Source organism: Stylophora pistillata, chromosome 4 (assembly GCF_964205215.1).
Source record: "Stylophora pistillata chromosome 4, jaStyPist1.2, whole genome shotgun sequence".
Classification (NCBI taxonomy): domain Eukaryota; kingdom Metazoa; phylum Cnidaria; class Anthozoa; order Scleractinia; family Pocilloporidae; genus Stylophora; species Stylophora pistillata.
This window is the reverse complement of record NC_142522.1, coordinates 42955910-42965951: the sequence shown is the minus strand read 5'-3', so window position 1 is coordinate 42965951 and position 10042 is coordinate 42955910. Positions and strand designations below refer to the sequence as shown.

Sequence of the window (10042 nt, the reverse complement as noted above, 5' to 3'; positions counted from 1 at the left end):
ATCAAAATGAAGGCAACTTCAGTTACGAGAAAAGGTATCTGTTAGGTCTTATTTAATTACAACAGTAATATTTCCGTTAACTTCCACTGCTATACTTTCGACCCGGAGAGTTTCGGCTCTGAGAATGAAATTCTCCTCTGCCTGTGAATAAATTCCCTGGACATGTACACGTTTTGCAAAGAATAGGCCTTTTGCAGGAGTTGATCATGTGACCGATTTCCCCTTAGCAACGCCATGCTGACTGGCAAGCCATTCTCTGCGTTGCATGACAACCAGCTGTTATCTTTGTATTGAAGCGTGTCTCTTTCTTGTGTTTAAAGTGCTCTAAAGGTCAATCCTAATCCGTCCTTTTTACAACTGGAAATATATTATTGCCAAAGCTTACCATACAGTGAATTTTGTGAGATATTCGACCGAAGAGAGTTTTGGCGAAGTTTTGACTTCGTGAAGTGAGCGCCAGCAAGACAAACATGGCGGAATCAACAATGAGTGAGTAACGCAAGTTTTTCGCTAATATCTGAACTTTGTTTGAATTTTTTTTTTTAAATATTATTCACAACTTATCAGATGAACCTTCCTTTAACAGCTAATGAGACTAAATGCTTGTCTTTCGATCTCGATTCGACATTCAAGGACGCCTCACAGACAAAAGCACAACAAAAACAATCTGGACCATGGGAATCTCAACATACGAGAAATCGTAAGTTTGTTTTCAGTTTGAAGATCTTTAATAAAAGATGACGAGACTGATCTTTCAAGATTGCTATCAATTATTCTCTCGACTAATCCTGTATTTCTTCACATATTTTAGCTGAACATCCTTCCAAGAGGATGAAGAAGTCCAATGATCATTGTTGTGTTCCAGAGTGTGAGGGGGACGCTCGATACGATTCCTCTCTGTCTTTTCATCGAGTCCCAAAGAATAACGACCTTAGAAAGATCTGGATTTCAAAAATTAGAAGAGATGACGGTGATCTTTTCAAGGTTAGAACTGTTTGCTCGATTAAGTGAACACCAATTGATCTAACATTGGACATGATAGTAAATGTAGTTCGTGGCATTTTTATCAATCATTGTAATTTAAAGCCCGTGTTTCTTTTTCATAGATTAAAAACAATACCAGAGTATGTTCCAAGCATTTTTCGGAGGTAGACTTCTCGCCCACTGACAATGCAGGAGGTCGACTTTTAAAGCAAGGTGCATTCCCTCACATATTTACATGGAAGCCAAATGCCAAAGTGAGGAGAAAAATTATTCGTCATGTTGAAAGGTAACTTTTCTTTTCATTGTTATGTTAGAATTCTAGAGTATTCCATGCTTAAAGGTCATTCTGTTCCTATTTCTAGGTCTTCGACTGAGACACATGACAATGTTGATGTTGACATGGAAGAAAACCAACAACTTTAGATCAGCAGTGAAAGTAGTGAAAAAGATGTTCTTAGAGAACAGTTGAAGGCCTTAGAGCTAGAGTTAAAATCCACCAAAGATGAATATTCACAATTCAAACCCTGCGCACAATTAGAAATTCAGAAGGCAAACTTGGCTACAAAACAAGCAAGAGATGAAATAGAAAAACAAGAAGTTACTCTGAAAATATATAAATTTGGGGTAGAAAGGTTTACTAGGGATAATAGTAGCATTAAGTTTAATACTGGGTTTCCTACTTGTGAGCACCTAATTGCTTTCTAGGAATTTGTCAAGCCATCTGCTGAAAACATGACATACTGCTATGCTTCAGGTGTACTAGATAGCAGGCCATCATCGCGATCAATGCTTTTGATTAATGAATGCTTTATGTGTCTTGTTCTTATCAGACTTGGATTATTTCAGCAGGATCTTGCTTTTCGCTTTAATTTACACCCTTCATCAGTAAGTTGAGAGCTCACCACTTGGATCAACTACCTTTATTTTTTGTTAGCTTCTCAGTCCATTTGGCCAACCAGAGAGCAGATAAATAATTCCATGTCAGATGAATTTTTAAATCTCTATCCCAGCACAAGAGTTATAATTGATTGTGCAGAGTTGTATGTACAAACACCATCTTCTTTACTTTTACAATCGCAGCTCTACTCTGCTTACAAGAGTAATACAACATTAAAGGGACTTGTGGGAATATCTCCAAAAGGAGCCATTATTTTCGTTTCTAACCTATACACAGGTGCTATTTCTGATAGGGAAATAACCAGATGTTCTGGAATACTTGATCTTTTAGAGCCTGGTGATAGTGTCATGGCAGACAAAGGTTTTGAAATTGAAGACTTGCTACTGGTGAAAAATGTAACTTTAAATCTCCCTCCATTTTTGCAAAGTAAAAGCCAATTTGCTAGTCATGAAGTCAAAGAAACGAAAACTATTGCCAAGTTACGAATACACGTAGAGCGAGCAATACGAAGAATGAAAGAATTTCATATTTTTGATTCAGATATACCTTTAAATACACTTGGGTCTGTCAATCAAACATATACCATAGCATGTTTACTAACCAATTTTCAAGGTCCACTTATTAAAGATGATGAGTAGTATCGAATAGATACAAAAAACCAAAAGCTATAATTTAGTACCTGACTTGAGCATCTTCATTGTGAACCAAATAAAAGTGACTCTTTTCGACATATGATAGAAAATCACTCTGACTTTCATTGTATTATTTGTAGAATTGTTATGGTTTCACTTTGACATAGGATGAAAATCATTATTAAACTCATAGTTAAATTAATTTTTACAGTAATATTATCATCAAGGTTGCAAATAGTAATTAAAGAAAAAGGCATCAACTTTATCCTTTGCGTTTTGAAAAAACTCTTTGTCATAATAAAATCTTGAACATACAAATGTACTGTCATCAATATAACTAAAAAAGTCACACCACTCTAAGCCAGTGAGCCCCAGTTGGCATTGCACTTGGTAAAAATACTCATGTGTTGTCTTAAGAGAGTACTCCATTTTGGGTATTCTTGGACAAATACCTCAAAATATCAAAACTTGTCTCACCCTCTTTTACAACTTTGACTTCCAATAATCCAAAAGGATCTAGTCCATTTTGAGAAGCAGCAATGTCAAATACTTTTCTGTCAGGACTACACCCTAACCATGGGCAATTTGGGTTGATGATAAGGTCTGAAGGGAAAAGGTTGACCTTGTTTTCCTTAGCCTCACTTGCATAAATTGATGCTGCCTTTGGCTCTAACTCAATTCCTCGTCTCATAGGAGCTGTTGTCACATGTCTCGAAGGGTTGAGTTGCTCCACAAGCCTTTCAAAGTTGCCAACTCTTATAGCCACTAAACCAAACTTGCTTGCTGTAATCCTCTTTTTACGCAGAAGATACCACAACTGACTTGAATTTTGTTGCACAGTTTTACTCTCTATGTCAATTGCAACATCTCTGTCAATATTCAATGATTCCAGTGCAGCTTGCTTATCACTGGTTAAACAAATTGTGAAGGCATTTTCAAATCTATCACCAGAGTCTTCATAAGGCAAAAGTGGGAATCCTACTAAAGTGAAATCATTAATAATGTAATCTTGCGAAAGCTTTTGCTGGTAGGACAAAACACTTCCTTTTAATGCACTACCAAATTTTGTAGCCAAAGTTTCTAAGTTAGCGAGATTATCTTGATGGCGAAGAATACTAGCTATAATAGGCACAGGAGATAGTTTCTCAAAGGAAGTTGAATGAAGCAGTCCATAGTACTTAGATGGTGAATATAGAGTTGATTTGATAAATTTCGAATAATTTGCACCATTTGAGGTTTCTTGACTAGGATGTCTTGAATTTGCTTTTGTTCGATCTTTTTCCCTCTTGGAACGCTCCATCGTTGCTTCATACTAGTACAAGTCAAGTCATCAGGCAGAGATCTAAGATGAAGTTGTTTACAGTGTGCCAGGTAGAAAAACAAAGCAATGATGTGGTGGCAATATCCATCTATTCCAGCAACACAACTGCATTTCCCGCTCAATGATTTCTCTTTCAACTCAATATTTGCTGAGATATTATGCGGGGACTCGGTTTTTTTCATTGATCGAAAGCATTTGGCTGTTATAGTAACATAGTCAGTCGTGTAACTAACTGAAAGAAAGAAAATATACGCTCATCAGAATCACGCATCACGAGCGGCTAAGGATTTAACAAATTGTTCCCTCAAAAAGTGTTACGGTCACTTTGTAACTTAAAATTAGAAAATATAAAGCTTTCATACTATATACTTCTGTCGGAAGTAAATACCTTTTATTTCGTGTAGATAGCCAGGTTCTGCGAAAAATTTGTACGCTTTCACTGTGTTTTGACATCCAGACTTGAGTTTGGCGTAAGTCTCGACGTCCGCGAACGTCAAATTTGGAATCAAAGACAAATCTTCAGTCCCATTATCTGCTAAGACAAGGATTGCTTTAAACTTTTACTATTCTTCCGAAAATTTTCCAAGAAAAGGTAAGAGATTACGGCAAAAACTTGCGATAGTTACCCATTGTTGATCCCGCCATGTTTGTCTTGATGGCGCTCACTTCATGAAGTCAAAACTTCGTCAAAACTCTCTTAGTTCCGTCGAAAATCTCACAAAATTCACTGTATGGTAAGCTTTGGCAATAAATGTTTTCCAGTTGACAAAGAGACGGATTAGGATTAACCGTTGGAGCACTTTCAACACAAATAAGAGACACGCTTCACTCCAATACAAAGATAATAGCTGGTTATCATGCAACACAGAGAATGGCTCGCCAGCCAGTATGGCGTTGCTAAGGGGAAATCGGTCACATGATCAAATCCTGCAAAAGGCCTATTGTATTATTATGCAGAATAAATGCTTCTATTTTTGCAGTGCAGCAAAAGTTGATGAAAAGAAAAGATGGAAATGAAGTATAGGGGAAGCCTACTAAAAAATGGAGCGAAAAAATAATCGCAAACAGTATAAAATTCAAATTTAATCCCCATGCCGTGATGTAATCATCATACACTAATATAATCATCGTGCCACCTTCGTTGATGTACATGAAGCTTTGCACTTCTTCCTTTCGACAGACTTTACCATGAAGAAATACCTATAAGTTTAGATTTCATCAGTCCTATCTTCGGATAGGTAAATTATTGATTGTAATCGGCCATGGGTAATAGGAAACCTTTCCACTTGTAATGAAGAGAACTAGGCCTGCTCTCCGTTACAAAAATATCCTTGTGGAAGGGAAAAGTGAAATGATCGCCATTATTTGTAAGAATGATTAACATCGACCATCTCATTTCTCTCACTCTTGACTGATTCACAATCATTCCATAAAAAAATCCAAATTGTTCTGAACACTAGCGTCACTTTAATTTCTTAACCAATCAAATTCAAAATCTAGAACAATAACGACTTGGTCACTGGTGTTTTCCTGCGCTTCTTGGAGTTTGTTAGCTTTAACTTTAAGTTCACATTGATTTCCTAACAGTTTCCTTTCTCCTGATTAGCCGTTGTGATTACTCAGGTTGTCGATTACTCTGGTTGTCGATTACTGGCCTGGATGTCGATTACTCTGGTTGTGATTACTCTGGTTGTCGATTACTCTGGTTGTCGATTACTCTGGTTGTCGATTACTCTGGTTGTCGATTACTCTGGCTGTGATTACTCTGGTTGTTGATTATTCTGGTTGTCGATTACTCTAGTTGTGATTACTCTGGTTGTCGATTACTCTGGTTGTCGATTACTCTGGTTGTCGATTATTCTGGTTGTGGTTACTTTGGTTGTGATTACTCTGGTTGTGATTATTCTGGTTGTCGATTACTCTGGTTGTCGATTACTCTGGTTACCCTTACCAAATCTACATATATGTGACATATATATGTTACATATGTATGCCACATATATGTGCCATATATGCCACATATATGTGGCATATATGTCAAATATATGCCACATATGTGTAACATAAATGTGGCATATGTAGGAATTTGGCACTAATGTTGCATATATATCACATATATGTGACATATATATGTAACATATATGTAACATATATGTGGAACCTGGGAACCACAAATGCACCCTTACCAAATCTACATATATGTGACATATATGTTACATAAGTTCAATCGTTGCACATATATGCCACATATATGTGGCACACATGTGTAACATGTATGTCACATATATGTAGATTTGGTGAGGGCATGCATATGCAGGTCAACCTAAAGGCATAGATGTATTATAGTTGATAATAGCTAGCCAAAAACAATTGCAGTCAATAAAGAATAACCACAATCCTTAATTGAGATCACAAAATCATATATTTCTGTAAGGCATGGCTTTGCGAAACCTGTTAATATGTAAAGAAAATAGAACTCATATATATATATATATATAAACGTAAAAAACCTTATCCTTGAATCATGGAGCTTTGTAAACAATTATTTAAGAAAATAAAAATTAAAACTTCGCACTAAAACTTTGTGCAAAGTTTTAATTTTTATTTTCCTAAATAATTATATATATATATAACTAACTGCAGACAGTACTGTTTCGGCCTTCTGGGCCTCATCAGTGCAGTGCTAATGCTAGGATGGAGGAGAACCGAGACGGTCACCCCAAACGACCCAACCTTTGTGGTATCGTCTAAGCCATGCCAGAGTGCTCAAACTAGAGTAAACCAGCGAGCATGCGCAATTGCAACGGCAATGACTCATCCTAGATAGAGTGCTCAATTTGGACATGAAAGCAAAGCTTTGTATGCCAAAGAGCTATATCTAACTGCAGACAGTACTGTTTCGGCCTTCTGGGCCTCATCAGTGCAGTGCTAATGCTAGGATGGAGGAGAACCGAGACGGTCACCCCAAACGACCCAACCTTTGTGGTATCGTCTAAGCCATGCCAGAGTGCTCAAACTAGAGTAAACTTCTCTTGAGTTAAAGCACATCAATTGCCACAATCAAGTTTTTTTCTATTTTCAAGGGCATTATAGATAAAAAAAGCAGATAACAATCTCCCTCAATGGATGGTCCCGCAAATATGCAACATTCAAAAACATTAACTCAGAACCCATCAAACAATAAACCAGGCATTCAACTGAGAAAATGATAAGTCTATTGCCCATATAGGTTACTGATGAGTGCATGAACTTCAATGGAATGTATTGGACAAGATTAAGGGTCATAAAACGCAAGTGCATGCTAACGATATAGTGTCAACATTCTTTCCTTTTTGAAATTCCTCTGTGGCATCCTGTGCACGTGTCCTGGATGGTTTTTTGCACAAGGGCCACTTTTGAGTTCTTAAATTGGGACTATACAAATGCTGTCAAATGAGAAGCAAGATATATACTTAGAATCATAGATTAGTTTGTGATATATCTTAAATATAGTAATACTAACAAAAGGTTGCCAATCATTGCAACCCAAAAAATTCCCTGACTTTTCTCTGACTTTTCACTGACCTCAAAACATTTTTCACTGACCTTGAATTAAATTAATTACCAAATTATCGAAAGCGCAGTGCACAAAATATTATTAGCACAGAGTTAAGCAGGGTTTGATGGTTTGTTTTATTTCCTTGGGGGGCACAACTCAAATATAAAATGGCTAAGGCTAAAGACATGCAGGGAACGATTTACGAAATTTCTCGGAATAGCATAGTTCTATTGTTCTATGATACACTTCTCTATCGCTTTTAAGTTTTCTATCCGATTTGCTACACTTGATCGACTACTTCACAAACCTCTGTGGAACCCTCAAATCAACATTCCCCTACTTTTCACTGACTTTGACGAGAACTAAGATTTTCCTTGACTTGTAAGGAAAATTAAAAACACGATCACCCACTTTTCAGCTTACCTTTATGTATCCCCCTCAATTTTAAATAGAGAAATGCTTGGGCCTCCATATTACCCTCACCATTCAACGTTTGTGCAGATTTTGGAAAGATTTTCGTATAACCCCCTACCAATCAAAAAGAAAGCTGTAGTCCCAAAGGAAATACGTTGTTTTTCCTCTGCTTTCCTTTATCCAAGAATTGAATGCATAATCAAGTATGGGGATATAATACGGAAGTCTTGTCCAGATTTTTATATTACAGACGTTTTTTGACATTGCGTACAAACACTTCTCGCTCTGTTTGCCCCGTTTCCAAAATGGCGGATTTTAATAAACAGTTTTATAATAATAAACAGTGTAACGTGGAGAAACACTTAGCTAGAAGCTAGTTTACAGGTTTTCCACGAAACAACTTAAACAAATAATTCAAATTGAAAATAACGTTGTTAAGAATCCCAACTGGCCGAAGGCAAACCAGTTAGCTATATTTCAAGCATGGCCGAGGATTTGAAATTCGGGGCTAATCCAAGTAGTCGCCAAGGCGGGACTTGAACCCAGGAGCGACAGATTGCTGACCACTCGACCATGCTGCCCTCCTTTTACCGCGAAAAGATCTATTGCCGCATGGAAAAGCAAACACTGTACTGTCCTTTGTTATTTAGTGGCCTCTGTATTGACATCAATGAAAACAAACGGAAATTTCGGCTCATCCTCGGTGTAAAAACCTGTAAAGCTCACGAGTGACGTAAAACAAAGACAACAAAACATTAAAAACAAAAGCGTACAGCAAAACAATTCCTCATGACACAAAGAAAACCTCATCAGGTTTTTACACCGAGGATGACCCGAAATTTCACGCTCTCAAAACATGCCGAAGGTAGCGAATCTTTATGGCAAAGTTGAATCCGCAATCGGCCTAGCTTTCAAACAAAATTCCTCTGGAACCAAGGTACAGCGGAAAGCATTTATTCGCAGCTAAGACAACTATCCATATAACGCAGTTAATTTTGCATGACTTACCAAAGCCGTTAGCGAAGCGAGAAGGCGCCTTTGTTTCTCTCATTATGAGAAAAGTTGTCCAAAATGGGAGAACACTAGCGAAATTTATTCGATGAAACAATGCTTCGGCACTTGCGACTCAAAAACTCCCGCTCTTGTCGACGCTCTTGTCTAGTCACATGAATATTACCACGTGATGCGTGCCCTCAGGCATTGTGGTCTTTCGTGATGAGAGGGCATGCGCTTTACATGCCATGTAAAATGGTGGAACGTTAGTAAGGCGAGATGGCTACAACATTCATCGAAGAGAAGTATCCCTTCAAAAATCCAAAAGCACTTTTTATCGACAGCAGGATAAAACGGTACAACTTACCTCAGATGAAGATGAGCAAACTCCCGAGGAAAGTGGGAATGTTTCGCTAGGAAATCGCAAATCAGAGTATTCAGATGACCGTGATGACAATTAATGCGGACTTGAGTATGTCGGAGACTATGTCAGATATGTCATTGCCTTCATCTCTGGACCATCAAGGAATGTCTTCGCCTGAAGACAACAGCGATGATATTTTGGACATGAATTGGAGCGGTGTCTCTGAAGGTGATGGAAGAAGCTATCGTGAAAGCTTTTCAGATGATGAAGAGAAATCAGTTGGTGGCGACATCTCCAATCAAACAGAAATTTTTAAGGATCCCTTTGTGTACCCAGGTTCACTACTTAAACTGTCTGAGAGCGTTCTTTTGATCCTTACTTTGGTGGTTGCTCGCAATCTAAATGGAAATTGTCTTTTAGGTGTAATTGCTTCGATTAATTTGCACTGTATTCCTGGATTACTTAACAATTAAGTGTGTCAGCTCATTGAATGCTCTTAAAAAGTACTTTGCAGACTTGATACATGCATGGGCCGTAAGGTAGAGCTGTACACAAGCCATGAGACCCACACCATCAGAGCTTATCTTTGCTATATGGTTTGCCTGTTTTAGCTACATGTATTTAAAGAATTAGTGGCACCGAAATTCAGGTATTTCTCTTTGGTATTTGTAGTTCAGAAGAATCTCACTTTTTATCAAATAATTTAAGCAATTTTGTTATGATGACAGCATAAATAACCCAGCCTAGCTTCACCAAAAACTTGGATTGCATTAATTCATTTGAGAGAAAGGTTCAAGCAGGATACATGCAAGCTATCGTTTAAGTAGAGGCTGATAGTTTCTAAAAGAAACTGTTTGGGGCTGCGTCAGTAGGGGCAATGAAATAATTTGAATATATC

The 10042-nt window shown here is 37.6% G+C and overlaps 1 protein-coding gene, 1 long non-coding RNA gene and 1 pseudogene across 3 annotated transcripts; 1 reads left to right on the top strand and 2 right to left on the bottom strand.

The window, feature by feature from the left end:
- The first annotated feature begins 179 nt into the window (after positions 1-179).
- Positions 180-1481, top strand: LOC148733859 (uncharacterized). The gene is made up of 4 exons (XM_088758915.1): positions 180-489; positions 587-700; positions 812-1270; positions 1347-1481. The coding sequence occupies exons 1-3, from the start codon at positions 471-473 to the stop codon at positions 1009-1011; spliced, it is 333 nt and encodes a 110-aa protein (XP_088615041.1). The 5' UTR covers positions 180-470; the 3' UTR covers positions 1012-1270; positions 1347-1481.
- A 408-nt stretch (positions 1482-1889) lies between these two features.
- LOC148733858 (uncharacterized) lies at positions 1890-5261 on the bottom strand (annotated as a pseudogene). The gene is made up of 3 exons (XR_016000399.1): positions 5241-5261; positions 4224-4392; positions 1890-4067 (listed from the first exon to the last, which is right to left on the bottom strand). The product of XR_016000399.1 is annotated as an uncharacterized LOC148733858 (transcript).
- A 1772-nt stretch (positions 5262-7033) lies between these two features.
- LOC148733857 (uncharacterized) lies at positions 7034-9671 on the bottom strand. The gene is made up of 3 exons (XR_016000643.1): positions 8796-9671; positions 7797-7901; positions 7034-7260 (listed from the first exon to the last, which is right to left on the bottom strand). It is a non-coding gene; the product is annotated as an uncharacterized LOC148733857 (long non-coding RNA).
- Positions 9672-10042: the final 371 nt, after the last annotated feature.